The 17902-nt window shown below is 54.0% G+C and overlaps 2 protein-coding genes across 12 annotated transcripts in view; one reads left to right on the top strand and one right to left on the bottom strand.

Annotated features, from left to right (window-relative positions):
- The first annotated feature begins 908 nt into the window (after window positions 1–908).
- TGIF2 (TGFB induced factor homeobox 2) lies at window positions 909–7227 on the top strand. Of its 3 annotated transcripts, none has more exons than XM_084538425.1 (3): window positions 909–1120; window positions 1922–2160; window positions 4604–7227. In XM_084538425.1, the coding sequence occupies exons 1-3, from the start codon at window positions 1084–1086 to the stop codon at window positions 5171–5173; spliced, it is 846 nt and encodes a 281-aa protein (XP_084394551.1). In that variant the 5' UTR covers window positions 909–1083; the 3' UTR covers window positions 5174–7227. The 3 variants fall into 3 exon arrangements, with proteins under 3 accessions (XP_084394551.1, XP_084394552.1, XP_084394553.1); XM_084538426.1 differs by lacking the exon at window positions 909–1120 and adding an exon at window positions 1190–1283; XM_084538427.1 differs by lacking the exon at window positions 909–1120 and adding an exon at window positions 1666–1809.
- An 842-nt stretch (window positions 7228–8069) lies between these two features.
- DLGAP4 (DLG associated protein 4) overlaps window positions 8070–17902 on the bottom strand; it is a 152900-nt gene continuing 143067 nt past the window's right edge. For 7 of the 9 annotated variants that reach the window (XM_084538415.1, XM_084538417.1, XM_084538418.1 and 4 more), the window contains 6 exons: window positions 16555–16916; window positions 15105–15196; window positions 14241–14650; window positions 12476–12567; window positions 10734–10886; window positions 8070–9914 (listed from right to left, as the gene is read on the bottom strand). In XM_084538415.1, coding sequence (XP_084394541.1) covers window positions 9699–9914; window positions 10734–10886; window positions 12476–12567; window positions 14241–14650; window positions 15105–15196; window positions 16555–16916 — 1325 coding nt within the window. In that variant the 3' untranslated portion in view covers window positions 8070–9698. Of the gene's footprint in view, window positions 9915–10733; window positions 10887–12475; window positions 12568–14240; window positions 14651–15104; window positions 15197–16554; window positions 17393–17902 lie in introns of all 9 variants that reach the window. The other 2 variants (XM_084538420.1, XM_084538422.1) reach the window with 2 other exon arrangements.

Here is a 17902-nt window from a genome sequence, read left to right as displayed (position 1 = left end):
AGTGCCTGACACACGGGATGTGGCACTGCTGCTCGGAGCGGCTCTCCCTGTGGTTCCTTCCCGTGGCTCACCCTGACAAAATGTGCCACCATACCGGGCATGGCCCCAGCTGGGCTCGGCGCTGCTCACGTGCGTGACCTGGCCAGCTGTGGCGTGGGCTCTGGCCAGCTGAGAGTGAGGAGTGACCTTTGTGCGTTGCAGAAAGGCGCAGAGCACGCGACGGGGACATCCTATGGGAAGCCTCATCTGGGTCTGGCAGTGTGCCTGGGGGTAAGCAGAGCAGCTTGGTCTCCAAAACCCAAAAGGGTCGCTGTGGTTGCAGGGAGAACGGTGGCAGCACGGTAAGGCCTCCAAAGACCTCGCCGCGTTGGCTGGCCCCACTCCTACGGGTGATGCTGCCCTGCACCTATGGGTGATGCCACCATGGTGGTGGGACAGGGACAGGGACAGGGCAGCGGGCAGGTCAGGGAAGGAGAAGACATGCTGTCCTCTGAGCAAACACCCTCTGGTGCTTTCCCAATCACCACGCTTGCTTTGAAACGCTTTCCAGCAGCACGGCAGTGCTTGCCGAGTTTCTGATTTCCCCTGCCCTAAGTTACAAAGCCCCCAAACGAAGCCCTGGCGGTGCCCCGGGGTCTGCAGCCCCCGTCCCCGGGCACGCGTCCGGCCGGGCCCTGCAGCCCGTGCCCACCGTGCCCCTTCCCCGCCGGCAGCGGGGCTCCGGGGACGGGGACGGTGAAGACGGGTCCGGGTCCGGGTCCGGGTCCGGGGGGGGGTCCCGGGGCGCCGCCAGGCACCGGCCGCACAAAGGCGCGGCGGGGGCGGGGGCCGGGCGGCTGCCCCGTGGGCCGCGGCGGTGACAGCCGGGGGCGGGCGGGCGGGCCGGGGGCGGGGGGCCCGGCCCAAGTTCCTGCCTCCTTGGGAACAAAGGGAACTCTGTCTCGGCATCTGTCACCGCCGCGGCCCGAAAACTTTTCGCCGCCGGCCCCGCCGCTGCGGGAGGGCCCCGCCGCACCCCGGCCCCGGCGCGGTGGCGGCGGCGGCGGCGGCGGCTGCGGCGCGACCCCCCCCCCGGTACGGCCCATGCAAGGCCCCAGGAGGCGGCGGCGGCGGCCCGGGGGTAAGAGCGGGCACACGGCACGACGGGGGAGCCCCCGCGGGCTGCCTGGGGCCGGGCCGGGCTGCGGCGGGGCGCTGCGGGGCTCGGCTTCCCCGTGCGGGGCGGCCCCCGCTGTCTTTGTGCGGCCGGGGCGGCGTGAAAAGTTTTCGCGAGTGCCGTCTCGGTGCGCCCGGGGGGGGTTTTGTTGGCGCTCGGCGCCGTTCCCCTCTTTGTTGTCGCGGGGTGTTGAGTTTGGGAGAGTTGCTTCGGGGCCGGGGGAGGCTTTTTGGTGGCTTTGGGGGTTTTCTTAGCGGCCGGGGGGTGTGTGTGGGGGGGTGTGTGTGGGGGGGCTGCGTTTGGTTTCTGGCCTTTTTTTTTTTTTTTTTTTTTTTTTTTTCTTCGCTCTCGCCGCGGTTTCGGGTTTCTTTCCCGTTTCCCGAGCTCCCCGTGCGGGGCGGGCTCCCGGCTTTGTGTGGGCCGAGCGCCCCGCTACCTGTTGCGGCGGGGATGGGGGGGGGGGGGGTGCCCGGAGCTGACAGCGGCCGCCCGGAGCCGCCCCGAGCCCCGCCGAACAATGAGCGGAGCCCCCCCGGCTCTGCCCCCTCCCGGCTCCTCTCGCTGCTTTGAGGGGGCAGCTCCTCGTGGACCCAGCCTGTGAAGTCCCTGCAGAGCTCCAGGGGCTGTGCTCGGGAAGGCTGCAGTGCTGGGGGGTGGGTGCTGGGGGGGAGCTGCCCCCCAAGCTCGGGCTGCGTGCCCCCATCGGCCCCGTGTCCCCGGCCGGGGCACCAGGTGATGTGCGCTGTTTGGTTTCCACCTCGCCAGGCTTTCACCAGGAGAGGTCCGCAGGCAGCTCCACCATGTCGGATAGCGACCCCGGGGAGGACGACGGCACCACATGCCTGGAACCGTCTCAGTTGAACAAGAGGAAAAGAAGGGGCAACCTGCCCAAGGAGTCTGTAAAGATCCTCCGGGACTGGCTGTATGAGCACCGCTTCAATGCCTACCCCTCCGAGCAGGAGAAGCTCAGCCTCTCAGGGCAGACCAGCCTCTCCGTGCTGCAGGTATGACCCGGTCCCCGTGCGCTGGGGAAGGGATGGACTGGGGCAGTCCTCTGAAGACCCCAGAGGACTTGGCATGCTTGAACCATGGGGCAGTAAGGAGGCAGAGAGGGAACGGCAGGGAGGCAGAAGTACTGTGTGTAGGCAGCCTCTAACTGGGAGAGGTCTGTGGCCCAGGGAGCAATGGAGCAGGCGTTTTTGGCTGGCCAGAAGATGGATTCAGATTGGGAAAAAGGAAGAGATACCACTCTGTTAGTAAATGCTGCCACGAGTGGGGGTTTCCAGGGGTTTGGGCTGCTTTATCCTGTTTCCCTGGGCACCCCTCAGCAAAGGGGCCAGGCCACCTTCCAGGTCAGAGCTGGGCAGGGGACAAGTGTCCCAGGAGAGAGTGCGCCATGCAGGGCTGGGCTCTGGCCTTGGGTGGACCACAGGTAGCACTGGGTGCTGGCTTGCCTGCTTGCCCTGGTCACACTGGCAATGTAAAGGGGAGCCCAGCCCAGCCGAGCTCACCTCCATGGGGCTTCCTCTGCACCTCTTGTCTCCTTGCCCTGCTCTCAGCACAGTCCTGGCCAGCTGGCCCAGACACTGGTGTGTGGGCCGTGACAGTCTGTCTGGTTTCTCTCTCCCTGACCGGCACAGCAAACCTTCTTTTTTAATGTTTTACTTATCTATTGAAATGCTGGCTGAGCAACAGATTTGTGTCCAGCCAGCAGCTGGGCTGCTGCTGCAGGGCAGGCTGGTGGTGCTGGGGCGCTGTCAGGCGGATTGGCTGTGAAGCGGTGACCGGCCCAGGATGGTACTGGTGCTACTGGGCCCGATGGCTGTACCCAGCCCGTGTGCTGGGACCGGCCAGCACCACGCAGCCACCCCTGGGATGGAGTGGGGCATCCTCATTCTGTGGGGGGCAGCTGTGAGAAGGTGCTGGCCCTTGGCAGGAGGTGTGAGTGAGGTTTCTCCTGCTGTGGGAGCTCCGTACCCTCCCTTGCTCCGAGGTGACACACGGGGCACTGCTTGGCCATCTTCTGCCTGATGGGGTGGTGGGGTGGGACACCCCATGGCAAGGCAAGGCCGGAGAGGCCTCGGGGGCCAGCCTCGGGAGGGGTGCTTGAACCAGCAGGGCCGATCCCACTCCCCCGGGCGCCTCCTGAGCGCAGTGGCCGAGCCGGGCCCTGCGCCCTGCAGTTTGTTTATGCGTGCCCCTGCCTGGCTGCCAGTGACGAGGCGGCGGCAGCGCGGTGGCCCCAGGTCTCCAGGGCGACCGGGCAGCCTCGAGCCCCACGCAGAAAGCCGGGGTCAGGAAGCTGTGCAGGCTCCCGGGCCAGCCCCGCGGCTACCGGCCTCCCTGGCCTCATCCTCAGAGGGAGAGGGGTACGCAGCAGGGCCAGGCTTTTCTTCCCCAAGACCGCAGAGGATGCTGCTCTCATCACAGCGGTGTTTAAAAACGTGAAACATTAAAAATAAGCCTGCTTGCTTGGAAGGGGAACTGCTGAGGCTTGTCTAGCTCCCCCCCGCAAGCGAATGCCATGTGGCAGCCTGCGTCCTGGCTGGGTGGTTGAGCGTGCCCGTCTGCCGCGCTCGCTGCGTGGAAGGAGCAGGAGCTGGGATTTCGTGGGGGCTCCTGGGCACTGCAGAGCCAGTTGGGCTTTTTGTGGGTGCCAGGGTACAGCCCTCTGCTTGGGGATTTACAGCTGCTGATGGCCATGGGAGCGCTGGAGCACGTCAAGGGCTCTTGGCAAAGGGGTTGCAAGGGAGCGTGTTCACAAGGAAAAAGGGGGTGAGTCTCACATATTTGAGAGCGTTAAATGCCAAATATTGTCTGAAAGACAAAAAAAGGACAACTGAGATCTTGCTGTGATTGAAGTTGTGGTAAGTTCTTTCTACCCAGGGGAAATATTTTACAGTGACAATGATTTAGGAAAGATTTTTTTTTTTTTCCTGATTTATTCTCTTCTAGTTGTTTTCTAGGAAGAAGGCAGTTTTTTTAACCTAGCTTTTTGTATATGGTTGTTGCGTTTCTGAGGGGCTTCCAGAGGTGTAGCTGCAGAGGTCTGCCTCTTTTGCATCCAGCTGTTTGGAAATGCCTTCAAAGCCAGCTTTGCTAGTTAGCAGAAGGCACGGAAACACGTCAGTGAATTGCCGCCATCCCTGCTGTCCTTCAGGGGATGGGGAGCTCCGTGAGCGGGCAGTTTGGTATCAGAGATGTCGAGGGAGGGTGTGGGAGCTGTGCCCTGCTCTGCCTGCCCATGGGCAACCACAGCGAAGGTGCTGGGAGGAAGGGGCTGCCCAGGCAGGCAGGAAGCAGCCGGCGCTGAGGTTTCCATGTGCAGCCCCTGCTGGGGCAGCTCTGCCTCTGTGAGCCGTGGGAGAAGGAGGTGCGAGGCGGGGGAGAGCTGTGGGGGGCTCAGGAGCTGCTTGCTGACAGCGCTGCACGCCTCTCTCCTCCCAGATCTGCAACTGGTTCATCAACGCCCGGCGGCGGCTGCTCCCCGACATGCTGCGCAAGGATGGCAAGGACCCCAACCAGTTCACCATCTCCCGCCGGGGTGGCAAGGCTGGCGACGTGGCCCTGCCCCGGGGGGCTGCTGCTGGCTCTGGGGTGCTGGTGGTTCCTCCCATGACCGCGGCGGGGGCCACCAAGGTGCTGCCCATGTCCGTGTGCCCACAGGTACTGTGCCACCCCGCCCAGGCGCTGGGCAGCAACCTGACGGTGGCGGGTGCCCGCAGCCCCGAGCGGGAGAAGCAAACGGAGCCAGACCCTCACCCCAAAGCGCCGCTGGGTGCCGCCGGCAGCACCATGGCCCTGCTGGCACGGGCTGAGGCTGCCAGCCCCACCAGCGGACTGTTCAACACGCCGCCCCCCACGCCCCCGGAGCTTTTCGGCGACGACTTCAGCAGCTTCCAGCTGCTGGTGGAGGTGGCGCTGCAGAAGGCGGCCGAGCTGGAGTCGCAGCGCCAGGGCGGGCAGCTGCCCCTCTCACCCCAGCCTGAGCCCCCAGGGGCCTCCGTTGCCAAATAGCCCCCGGGCCAGGTCCCACGGGGTGCCCTTCCTCGGGGGCACCCAGCCTCCAGCCTCGTGCCACCCACAGGGTCCCTTCTCTCCGGTCCGCAGGATCCCCTGTCTGCCTGCACCCCCAAACAGCTCATCTCAGAAGCGGACTCGTGTGTCCCAAGGGGCTCCGGTACCTCCGCTGGACATGGGGGAGAGGAGAGGAAGGGCTGTCCTCGTCCTGTCCTGGGGAAACGCTCACCATCCTTCAGAGCCCTCGCCGTCTGCACTCCTGGCAGGGACAGGACGCCGGGTAGGCAGGAGGATGTGGCTGCTGCAGCCTGGCCAGTGTGGAAAAAACCTCTGCAGCTGAGCGATGTCTCCTTGCCACGACCGGCACTCACTGTGCGAGGCTACGGAGCTCCCTCGGAAAACCTGCTGACTGCCCTGTCCTGTAAACAAGGGTCCAGCCAACACCACTTCTTCAGGGGGAGAGAGAGTTCTTTCTCTCTTTCCGTTTAAAAAAAAAAAAAAAAAGTTTGTGTCTGTTTTAAGGACCACAGATGAAAAGCTTTTTCTCTGATTTCCTTTTTTTCTACCTTCTCCTGTTTTTATGGAGGACCTTTCTGGTACCTCGTGCTGGCCAGGAGCCGTGCCTTGCCTGGGGAGGCGCAAAGGACAGATGAACTGGAAACCTGAAATCTGTGGGATTTTCTTGCACAGAAAACCTGGGAGTCTCCTCTTCTGCCTTAGGGTGTTACAGATGCTGCCAGTAGAAAACTCCATGGTGCTGTTTAGCAGTTTTTTGTTGAAACATTTTCCCTCTAATTGTGATTTATTCTATTTTTTATTTTTTTTTATTTCTTCTACAAACATTTCCGCGACTTCCCTGTATTTCTCTCACGTTCCTGCTGAAGATGTGCACGTTGTCTCCTGGAACAGAGAGCGCGTCGCAGAGCCTGAGAAACGCCGACTGCAGGCTGCTGCTGCTGGGGGCGGACGCGAAGCTGAGACTGTGAATTTTTTTTGTATCCAACGCTTTTATTTTTAAAAAATATTTGGAAAGAAGCATGTTGTGGGCATGGGCTACCTGTGTGTCCCTCTGCAGGCGCAGCCCCCGGAATGCAGTTGTCTCATCAGCCAGGCGCGATGAGCCGCATGGAAGGCCGGGGGGGTGTGGGAGTGTCGAGTCCCTTCGCTCCCTGCTCCCCTCGTGCTCGGGGGAGCGTGGTGGGGCCGGTGCTGTGGTGCTGGTGACCTCTAGTGACAGCCAGCGTCTGTGGGGAGCAGGAGCCCGGGCACTGCAGAGGTCCTGGGACTATTGTTTCACTGTAAATTTAAGTTAAATAGTGATACGTACACACATATGTAACCAATCCTGAGAAACACTAATCCTAGGTTATTAGCCTGATTGTTAAGTTGCATGAATAGAGATAATGAGGTCCACAGGATCTGGTGCTCTGCAGCAGCTGGAGCCAGCAGTGCCAGAAGAAGGCAGTGATTTGGGGGTCTGTTTTTTCCCCTTTTCTTGTTCAGAGGAAAGGAGGGGGCGTTACCAAGTGCTTCAGGGGCCGGGGAAGGTTTACCGGTGGTGCCTCACTTTGCCGAGCGCTCCCATGCAGTGCAGGGATGGCTTCAACGCTGGTGGTTCCCAGCTGGGCAGGGGCACCAGCACAGTACTGCTGGGGCTGAGGCTCACCATGTGGCTACAAGCATTGCCTTCCTCAGCTCCCCCTGCTCCAATTTCTGTCCAGCCTTTGCCCTCTGCCTCCTTTCTGGAGCACGTCCCTTATTTTGGGACAGCCTCCCTTATTTCTAGGTAGCCCTTCCCTACAGCACTCTCTCCCTCCCAGGGGAGGGGGAAACTTTTCATTCACCCTCTCTTGTTTTTGCCTCAGTCAAACCAAAGCGGGAAGGGGCAGTGCTGCTGCACTGGGGGCAGGAGCACTGCCGCTGTCCCCGTGGGGTGGGGTTGGTGTCGCTGCCCTGAGGATGGACTGGGGGGTGATGTTCTGAATGGAGCAAAAAACTACTGTAAATATATTTTTCTTTGTTCTTCTGTTGTCAAATAAAAGTTTTTTTTTGGTTTTGTTCTTTTTTTTTAAAAAAACACGAGATCTGAGCCAGGCTAGGTTATGCCATTCTTGTGTGGCTCACAGACACCTCATGTGCTGGTGCCTCCTCACGGGCACGCTGCTGCCTGACCCAATGGCCTGGGCAGGGGCTGTGGAAGGATGGAGACACCTGGGGACACCTGTGGACAGCCGAGCCTCACCGCTGCAGCTCCGGGGAAGCTCCCGGGCAGCTCTGTGGAGGGGCAGGGCAGCGCAGGGCCCGGTGCCGGTGCCGGCCGCGGAGCGCTCCCCCCTCAGCACCGAGCCGCCGGGGGGCGGCCGCCGCTCTGCGCCTCGCCACAGCGCCAAGGGGAGGAGCCCCGCCCCCGTCAAAGCCCCACCCCCCTCAGAGCCCCGCCCCTGTCAGAGCCCCGCCCACCCCCTCTGTGGCTCCTCCCCCTCTTCAGTGCACAGCCCGCGACCATTGGCTAGGCGGACGGGCGCGCCCCGCCCCCTGCGCTTTCCCCGGAAGCACACCGGCCCCACAAGGCCCTTCCCCGCTGCGCAGCGGGGGCGGCCATTTTGTCTCGGCCGCCATTTTATGGCGGGAGCGGCCATTTTGTTAAACGTCACGGGGCTCCTCAGGGGTCCTCCGCCCCACGCGCACACCTCGACCCCTTCCCCCCCCCTCCAAATAAAATAAAAAAATAAAATACCCACACCCTGTTAGTCCGCACCCCGAGCCCAACATTAAACGTGGGTCACATCACGGTCAGGGTCTGGTGGGATCCCCTTTGCTGCCAGATGGCAGCGGGAGCACCCCCAGTACCGTGCACTCACAGGACAGGACAACAGACAAGGCGCACTCTGGCATCGTTCAAGATTTCACTTTTATTTATTTTTTTTTGCCTTCTGGATCACCAACACCCTCGCTGAAACTTCTTTGGGATTCCACCCCCACCCCCGTGAACGTAGCACGCTATCTCCCAGCTCAGCCGAACAAGTGAACAACAACAAAAAATCCCCAGCAAGATCGCTCAGGATGGGACCAGATGCTTATTTTGAGGGGGTGGCAGAGAACTGGGTGGTGGCAGTCCTGGCTTCAAGAAGTCAGACTGAAAAGGAGGCCTACAAAGGGGAAAAATGGGCTAAAAAATATTTAGCAATCCTTCCTCTACCCAAAGAGCAGGAAGATAAGGAAAAAATAGTCATCTGATTACACACAGGGTATATATTTTTACACACACTTTTACACACATCTAGATATAGTACATGTAAAAATATATGCTATACATATGCCCATTCTCACCAAGGTGCCTTTACTACACCGTCTGCACTGTGTGTGTGGGCATGTATACGTGTGTATGAATTAAATGTACAGGTACTACTAACTGTATATGTGCATATGTACACATACGTACAGGCGGGCAGCCTACTCTCAGCTACCCCTGCCTTCCTCTTTGTACAAAACCCAGTCCTCCCACCCTGAAATACCAGCATACTCAACCCAGCCCTCCCCTGCCCCAGCCCACTTTGAAACAGGTCCCATAGTGTAGCAGCTTCTTTCTCAACAAGCAATTCAGGGAAAATAATTTTGTGAAGGGCAGGGAAGAGGAAAAAAAAAATCAAAGTGAAGCATGTGGGGATCATGTCCGTAGTTGCTCTGTGGTCCTTCTGTTCCCCTCCTGCGCCTGGGGTAGGGTACTGCTCTCGGGATCAGCCAGCCAACCACCATCCCTGCCCCTCTTTGCCAGCTTATTGCACATTTGCTTCTGTACTGCATTTCAGCAACTCTGCATTACATTCCACAGGTCCTGTCATCCTCTCACTTCATTAACACAGGAATACAAACCCATGGCCCTGTCCCTTCCCACCCCTTCTCCCCCCACCCCAATATCCCCATCAAAAGGAAAACAAAACCCAAGAAAGGCTGCTTGCTAGCAGAGTGCAACAGTAGTACACACTGAATAGGTGTTCTCTTCAGGAGCTCTGTGGAAGAGAGGTTATTTCTAACACAGTAAACAAAGCCATGCAGAGGGTAGGAGAAAAGGAGCAGAAGGGGGGAAAATAAAGGATGAAAGAACAGAACTAAGGAGGAGGAAGAACATAGGATGGCAAGTGCTCAAGGCTTCATGTTTTTTGTTGTCCTCTTCTTGTAAACAAGCTAATAATTCTCATTAGATAGAACAAGTAAAAATATTGAAGTTCCAAGTTGAGGGGCTGGAATTTCCAGGAGTATGTTCAATCCATTCAGCAACACCACAGCCAGTGAGAAAACGAGGGGTATGTTTTTCTTTTTTTTTTTTCCTTTTTTTTTTTTTTTCTTTTTTTAAAATCTTCATTACTTAAAGCTGAGAGAAAAAAAAGCCAACTCAGGAGCCCTTTTCAAGGATGGCTCATTGTCTCTAGACTGAATAAATCACACTAGTTTAGAGAGAACCTTTTTTTTTCCTTTTTAATGACTTATAAAAACCACGCGGTTCCTTCCTCTGCCCCTTTGCTCAAAGGCGGGTCTGTGCCTCAGGGACGTAGATCTCGATGCTGTCTGCGCTCTCCGTGGCCGAGTTCTGCCGGACAGAAGCAGCCCGCTTGGCTGCCATGAGACGCTTGCGAGCTTCCTGGCGCTGCTTGTCTGAATCAGAGGCTCTGTCCCGGTTCAGTTGGGATTTGGACTTGGCTGGCTTCTTTGGCACTGGAGGGGGTGGTTTCTTCTCTTCCTTTAGGGAGACAGTAAGGAAAAACCCAAACATAAAATAAAAATGCACATACAGAAGCTTGCTCTCTGCTATGGTGGGGACTCACGTCCTGAGGGACTAAGTAATGAGATTATGGAGCGTCAGGAGAAAGAAGCAGGAGCGCTTCCCAAGTGAGACACTCATCATAAATTCAGCTTTCCCAACTTCTAGAAATGGAACATTTTGTACTTCAAATTTGTACAGAGAGGTGTTCTGTGGCCCAGACTGGAGCTTTCTGGCTATGTCTGTAGCCCAGCTGTGGGTCAGGGTACAGCAGACAGCATCTGGAACTGCAAAATTTTAATACGCTGTCCTGCTTGCAGCCATAGAATCTTTCCTCCCCTTATATCTGGTAAAGCAGCCTGGCCCTGGTACACAGCCCACCCTGAATTTTGAAAAGGCTCCAGCAGATGCTTTTTATACCACCCAGATACCAGGAATAGTTGCAACCTACTTATGCAGTGCTTTTAACACTAGAGGCCTCCTCTGCATCACCGCTTTAAAAGCACCACTCCTCTCTCCCCATCTTAATATTCTTCCTCTTGTACAAAATTGTTTCCACTGTTACTCAAGAGGAATGTTCTCAATGCATTGCAAGGCTGTGACTGCATGCTCGGGGAAGATGGCTGACAGACAATGCAATCTTATAGTACAAGTGCTAAAAGCATTATCAGAGGCAGCTGTAGTATATGGAGAGATTACACTGCGTAACTAGAAGGTGGTAAAGGTCCTACAGACCTTCTGATTACAGGAGGAGTTGATGCAAGGTGCTCTGGCCACTCCAAACTGCCCCACACTCACCTTTCTCTCTGGTGTCTCTGCCAATTGCCAGCTATTAGCTTTCAGGTGGTACAGCTCATCAAATTTCATGCTGATGTCTTCAATGGACAACTGCAGGAGATCCCAAAACCCAGCTAGGTCCTGGGCTGTGGGTCTGGGATTGGCGTTAGGATTCTACCAGGGAAAGCATAAAAGCATGTTAGAATACACCTTCCTGACAAGTAGAGCAGTCTGCACAGGGTACATATACACCCCTTTTAAACCTTACAGCTGCCCAATGACTGAAACTTCAAGAACACATAAGAGACACCAGCCCGAAGAGGACAGAGGCACATGACCATCATTTACAGTCAAAAATATTTTTGTAGCGAACAGGAGGCAGAAATCCTGATGACATTTCTCCTTTAGGAGCCTGAAATGTAATCCTGAAAAGGCACTGTAGTAAAAAGCAATCGGACTCTTCTCCCCAAAGCACCCGCAGTGAGTCCAGCCCCACAGCAGTAACACCCAGCTGAAGCTCCCCAGCATGTGATTAAGCTAGAACACAGTTTTGTACTCAGATCATAACTTTGAAGTGCGTAACAATGGAAATTGATACAGCACAATGCAAAACACAGCTCTGACACCTGGAGAAATTGCATGCTGGCCTTCTCATAAGCAAAATTCAAAATTGTCTTACTCAGATCACTTTGCTACATGCCCCTGAGAGAGTATCAGTATTTCTCAGGCTAGGTTGAAAAACTAAGTAGCTAAAGTAAGTCTTTCCCCATTATAAACAGAATTTCCCCAATTTTCAGGTATATGAACTGCCATCATAAGCCTGCATTTCCTTAGGGAAGCACGGGATCAAATCTGAGCAGCACAGCACAAAGCGTTAAAGGAAAGCTTCAGCACAGAACCCTGCTGAAAGCCTGGCTGCTGGTGGTGTTGCTGCTCATCTCTCAGCCATGTTCAGCCAGAGATTAGCATGGAGATGCCCAGCGCTTCAACCCCTTCCTTCTCAAGTTTCTTGCAAATAAAGGAGAATGTACCTCAAGAATTCTGCAAAATCCATGCCATGATAAAGCTTGAGGGGTTAAAAAAAAAAAAAAAAAAAAAAAAAGAAAAACAAAAACCCCAAACCCAGATTCTCACTCATCCCTAAGTTATCTCCATTTAGATCTCAGCAAGGGCAAGCCTTTGCATTACATTCAGAGAGATCCAATTCAAACAGTGCTTTGTGACCAACCAGGGACAGTCATACTGGGACAGTAACCATCCACATAAACTACATGCAAAGCAAGCATATTTGGAGAGGAACAGTAGCCTTTACAAACACTGCCCCCATTTGGCAAAATCTGTGGTTCACCTCAAAAAGTCCTTTGGAAGTAACAAAGGAGAGCTGGTTTCCAGGACACGCAGCAGAATGGCTAGCTGACATACGAGAGCTACAGAGAGCATCAATGTATTTGGTGTACCCTGATTAGCAGTTCAAGAAAATTCCTGCGATAGCATGAGCACCAAAAGGAACTGCAAACACTCATCCCTGAACAGAGCACAGCCTAAGAACTGCCCAAACAGCCTCCTACTGCTCACCTGCTATTTAAAAACAGCATTCATCCATTGTGGCACGGTGTACAGCTGCTTTGGCTTTGCCCTGCAACCCTGTTCCACTGACAGCAGCCTGTTAGTTAATACCTGATAGCCTTCCTGTTTTGCTGTTGAAACAGATGCGTTACCCTCCCAAAAACAAACAAACAAACAGGAAAAAGAGCCAGACTCACCAAGTTTTGTTCACAGAGGCCGTGGAATTGCTGGAACTTCTGTGACATTAGTAGCTGCGCACTGCCCACTGCACTCAGGACTTTTCCTAAGACTGCAGTAGTGGGGGAGAAAAAAGGACCTCAGTTGAACAGACCATCAAATAGAGCCACAAATTCAAGTGTTTGGAGCAAGGAACACTCTTGAGTCATTAGGAGTTCCAGAGATTCCCCAAGGAACTACCTGTTCTCTGATAAAGAAGCTGCACTGAAACTGCAGTCTGTGATTGGCTTTGCAATCTGTTATTGCTCCTTCTAGAGCAGGCCAAAAGCAGGCCAACAGACCGAGATCGTGATATCAGAGCTCGCAGGAAGTTCCTTAAGCAGGCTTCAGCCCACCAAACAAGCCACAAGCACCACCTCAGTGAGTAGATCTGTTGGCACCTGCTCACAGACCATAACCTGCTCTTCTGGTCACAAACAAGGCAAAGATGGCAAGGGGCAGGAAAACTGCCTCTGATCTCCATTTACCAGAAGGAATTCAAATACTGACTGGCAAGGGATTTTAATCAGGATGTTTTTAAAATCCAGGACTTTATGCTGCTCTTAGTGAATCTCCAAGAAACCTTTGAGTATAGCAACATTCTTCTGCTCAGTAATGGAAGAACACTGAATACGGGCTTTTCCATTCCAAAGGCAGGGTTGAGAGGCCCACAGTGTATGCAAATACATCGTGAAAAGGGTTGAAACGTGTTTTCTCCTCCCTGGCCTGCTGCAGCATTTACTGAATTGGTTTTGAACGTTTATAGATCAGTGCTTGGCCAGACAGCCATAAGCTGGGCTTTCTTTAAACGCACTATGTTCTCTGTTACAGAATCTGCTAGGAGATTGCTCTTAAGGTCAGTCTCCCTGTCTTTTCTTGGCAGGGAGACCTGATAGACCCCACCCCCTGGAGGCCACCAGAACCCTGGCTCTGCCTGCCCAGCTTGGCAGCCAGCACAGCATCGCCATGCAACAGGATTAGAGATTAGTTGCCCCCACCCCCAGCAGTGACAGTGAGCTATACCCAAGTCTCATCATCGTTTCAACTTTCTCAGATACTTACAGGCCCCAAAGATCGTGCCCCCTGCAGCCTAGGTAGCCGCTTTTGTCACTCTGTACGCATCTGTGCATGATTTTAATTGTAAACAATACAATTTTTGCTCTCTCATTTTAAAATAATGAAACAAGCCCAACTGGGCTGAACCCAATAAAGTCAAGTGGCCTTACGTTTCCTGTATACATACTTTTGGCGTATTTAGTGTGAATTCATTACAGTGTTCCTGTATGAAGAACCCTCCTCTTGGCTGTTAAGACAAGCCCAATTAGGCAGGCTCAGCAGTCACAGTTCCTTCTGCCCCACCACCAAGTAGATTTTCACCTGTCTACTCAGCTACAATGGGTTAGGCAGGGACAAAGACCTCACAGCCTCCCTAAAAGCAATTTAGTCAAGCTTTCAGCTGTTTTGACTTGTCAGTGGATGATGGCAGCTTCTGAAGTCTTCTCTACTGCATCTTAGTATTATTTCTTACCCAATCTGCTAGAGAAAGTTGCCTTATCCTTTCCTATCCTATCCTTTCCAAGGACAGACTGCTTCTTGTCCCACCCTCACCTCCAGGTTTCGCCATTACCCTGTGGCAATCAGCCAGCTAACCACAGAAAGCTAAACCAATACTTGGCTTGAATTCTTTCTCAAAGGAAGAGCTGCTAGGCTGCTCCAGGTTAGCATCCAGAGGCTGGCAGCACCTACCTTCTTCAGAGAGATTGTTCTCTTTGGTCTCCTGGTCCATCTGGCGGCACCAGCCTTCTAAACGTTCTGTTTCTGCCTGAAGCAGCTTCAGAAACCAGTACCCATCCCGCCGGCAGGCTCCTGGCTGTATGGGTTCTGATGGCGAGGTGGAGGATGTCTCAAGCCAAGGGTCAGGAGGAGGGAGAGAGGAAGGTTCCAGGGCTGGGTCACTGTTATCTCCATAGGAGAGGTTTCTCTTCATCTGTGAGGGCTTGGCTGGTTGCCTGGTACTAGTATCAACACTAACGGAGTTGTTGTGTTGGGGGCACTCAGCAACACTTCTCTCAGATGATTTACAGATAGAGTTATTAGGTTCCTGCGTGTCAGAGTCTGTGTCCTGTTTGGAGGACATACTGCGAGAGTGACTGTTTCTAGAGAGATCAGAAGCAAACGTATTAAATAGCAGAACACAACGGGGCTGGCTGCACACATCAACAATGAAATGCATTTGTTTATTAAGGCTGCAGCTGAGCTTTCCCCTGCCCCTCCTCACACACAAACACACACCACACATTCAGACAGACAGAATTATAAGGTTGCCTGCTTACTGCAATAGGCCATTCAGATGAGAGGACTGATGAACATCTATAATTACATCTTGGACTTTTTATTTTATTTCGAACCCCCATTGATTTGGCTGTTTACAGAACAAGTGCTGTTTTCAGCGGTGTGTGCTGCAGAGGAAGAGCTCTCCACGGGCCCCCATTCTACCCCACTTGCATTAGAACAAAGAACGGGAGAAGGAGAAGGCCTAAGCAAAACTAGAGGGAAGAGCAATTTAAAAGAAAAGAGTAAGAATTGCAAAAGCCTGCGTCTTTCACTTACCGCCACTCGTCCTCTACCTGTACCCCGATGGACTGGAATTTGGTGGCTGGTGGAGGAGGCTCCTCTTTTGCCACTGGCTGAAGGCAGTCAACCTTATTGAACAAAAAAATACAGACAAAAACAGACACAAGAACTTGCTGCTGGAATTCACAGTAGTAGACCGGGAGGGCTGCTGCACACACACACACACACACACACAGCATGCAGACACCACACGTCAACTGGAGGGCTGTGCTAGGAGAGGTGCGAGGCTGCTGCTCGTGTTTGCCTCCACTTGAGCACCAGGACTGCTGCTAGGTGGCTGCTCTGAGGGCACCTGGCTCTAACATCTGCTGCTGTTTGCCCAGCGGTGGCTGGGGAAGGGCTGTGTGTGCCCAAGGGAGCAGCATCTGCATGTGGTGGGTGAGAGACTGGCCGAGACCAGGGAGCTTCCTGAGAAGGCAGTGATCTGATTAAGGCTGACAGCAAAACCCAGCTTCCTCTCTCCCAGGGACTGACACCTTCCACAGCCCTGGATAAGAGGCTTAGAAGGTTTTAGAAAGGAAATCCGGCTGCAGGGCAGGTAGGCTAGGAACCATCTCAGAAAACGAAGAGGAGAGAAGTCAGCATCTCCAATGCAACTTCTCTTGCTTACTGCTCTTTAACACGTTTTGCCCTGCTAGCCACACAAAGAAGCCTGGCCCAGCTCCTACATTCGGACTTGCCCGAGTGCCCCAGGTCCCACCTGCAGGTTATAACCCACAGCACGGAGCCAGCACTTTGGGACAGAAACACTGCTTGCAGGGACCAGTCACCTGTACCTGGGAAATCTGTTCTCAAGAAAAGGTTGACAATCGCAGATGATAACCCTTGCTGGATAAAAGCATGGGTTTATGCTACTCGGTGGGATCTCATTTGACTGTATAACCTACAGCTCATTACCACCAGTTTCCACAGAGTTAAGTGCTTCCAGCAGGAGCAGTAGCAACCCACTGGCGCAGCCAGCCACCAAGGAAGTGCTCCTGGCACGCCTACAGCCCTGGGACCAACTCACACTGCAGCAGCCCACACCACACAGACAGCAAGTAGGACAGCCCACCACTCAAAGTTGTCCCAAAAAACATGAGGGACAAGGAGCAGACTGACACTATGTAATACAATACAGAGCACAGGGTCACCCGCAGGTGTACTAGCAGTACAAGGCCTCTTTAGAGAGACACTTGGTTAACAGGGCCCCACTGCTTTATGAAGTGTTTTAATTTTGTACTAAAATAATTTATTCCTTTCTGGTCTGCTATGAACAGCTTCTGCTGTATTTCACCCCAGGAGCATGGGAAGTTAGTCTGACAAGCTATTCTCTTGCTATTTGAGGTGAGTTCAGATGCGCACCTGGTCACACATAATGCACACGCTAAATGGATGGGCTAAGGACATTCCTTAGGACACAGAGGAAAACAAAACTGTTCCATACTTGTATTCCTATAGACGACAGCTTTCTCTTGGGGACGTTTTCCACTTTAGGCTCTTCGTTAGTCAGAGTCCCTTTGTCACTTTTCAAGGTTGCATTTTTCTGTGGTAATTCTGGAGTGTCTCTTGCTGGAGTCACAACACTGCCCCGTGTCACGCTGGGTGTCCTGGTGCTGTCCAAGCTGTCTGAAGAATTGCTCAGCCCTGACTGGCTGGTCACCTCGCTCTTGTGGTCCTGGCTGTCCAGGTAGGTGTCCTGCGCTGATTCAGTGCTGCTCTGCACAGTGACAGAGATGAACGGCTTTGATGTGGTCCGAGGTGGGACAGGAGGTGGAGTCTTTTTATATGCCACTAGGCATGATGAACCTGCAGGGACGGAGGTGGGAAGAATGGAGAATGCAAGAGACAGATTGGAGAGAGAGGGAGAGGGAGATAGAGAGGGAGAAACACAGTAAAAGAGAAAGAAAAAGCAGGTCAGTCACAACATCCAAGAAGAGCCTCCAAGTAGAAGCTGGAGGCAAAAATGCAGCAACAGCCTACAGCCAGCAACTCACACCGGGTAACCCACACCAAAGCATACTGGGAAGCAAAAGGCAGAGCCAGAGCTAGCTTGCAAAAGAAGTCAAAAGAAATTCCATGATGGGTGAAAGGCTAGAAGCAGAGAAGAAGTACAGAGAAGCCTCCCAAGGATGCTACAAGGTTTAGCAAATATAAGCCTCCACGGTGGGGGAATTCTGTTTGGCTAAGCACTATGTTTTAGTGTCCTAGTACAGCCAAGTGTCTCAGCTCTTTGTCCCATCAGTTGACAAATTTCAGTGTCTGGATCAGGGTGGTGGTTTTTCCTATAAAAATGGAAAGAAGCCATAAAGTGTATTAGATGTTGATGGTAGGAATGAACATTTGTGAAGTACCTTAAAAAAAAAACAAAAAACAAACACTATCTGCTATGCATTTACAGCAAAATACATCGTGCTGGATCCTACAGCCTGAGACAGGCCAGGCAGTGTTGCTCCACATCCCCAGGTCCAACCAGTATCGAGGCTGAAGATGTGCTCCCAGTGTGAGCACACACAGAAAACACATCGACTACATACGTATATATACACGGCCACACATCAGACAGGAGCAACTAAACAAACAGGTGGCAGCAGCAGTGGCCTTATCAAGGTGGACCCTCCAGCAGCTGGGCTCACTTTATCTGCCCACTGGATGGCCTCTGGATCCCCGGATCTGAGCCTGATGCTGAGGTATCACCCCAGCTGCAGCACAGTCCATCACACCTATACAGGACCGCGTGCTCTCGCTCCAGGCCTGCCTCATCCCCTTGTTCCCAAGGCTTCGTCGCCAACTCC

The sequence above is a fragment of the Aythya ferina genome, assembly GCF_964211825.1.
Source record: "Aythya ferina genome assembly, chromosome: 16".
Lineage (NCBI taxonomy): Eukaryota > Metazoa > Chordata > Aves > Anseriformes > Anatidae > Aythya > Aythya ferina.
Note: the sequence above shows the minus strand (reverse complement) of the source record. Positions and strands in the feature narration are given on the sequence as shown.

Coding starts and splice junctions, on each gene's coding strand:
- TGIF2 (XM_084538425.1), top strand. CDS start 1,084: ATGCAAGGCCCCAGGAGGCGGCGGCGGCGGCCCGGGG. Junction 1,121..1,921: donor GCGGCGGCGGCGGCCCGGGG/GTAAGAGCGGGC, acceptor CCACCTCGCCAG/GCTTTCACCAGGAGAGGTCC. Junction 2,161..4,603: donor CCAGCCTCTCCGTGCTGCAG/GTATGACCCGGT, acceptor CTCTCCTCCCAG/ATCTGCAACTGGTTCATCAA.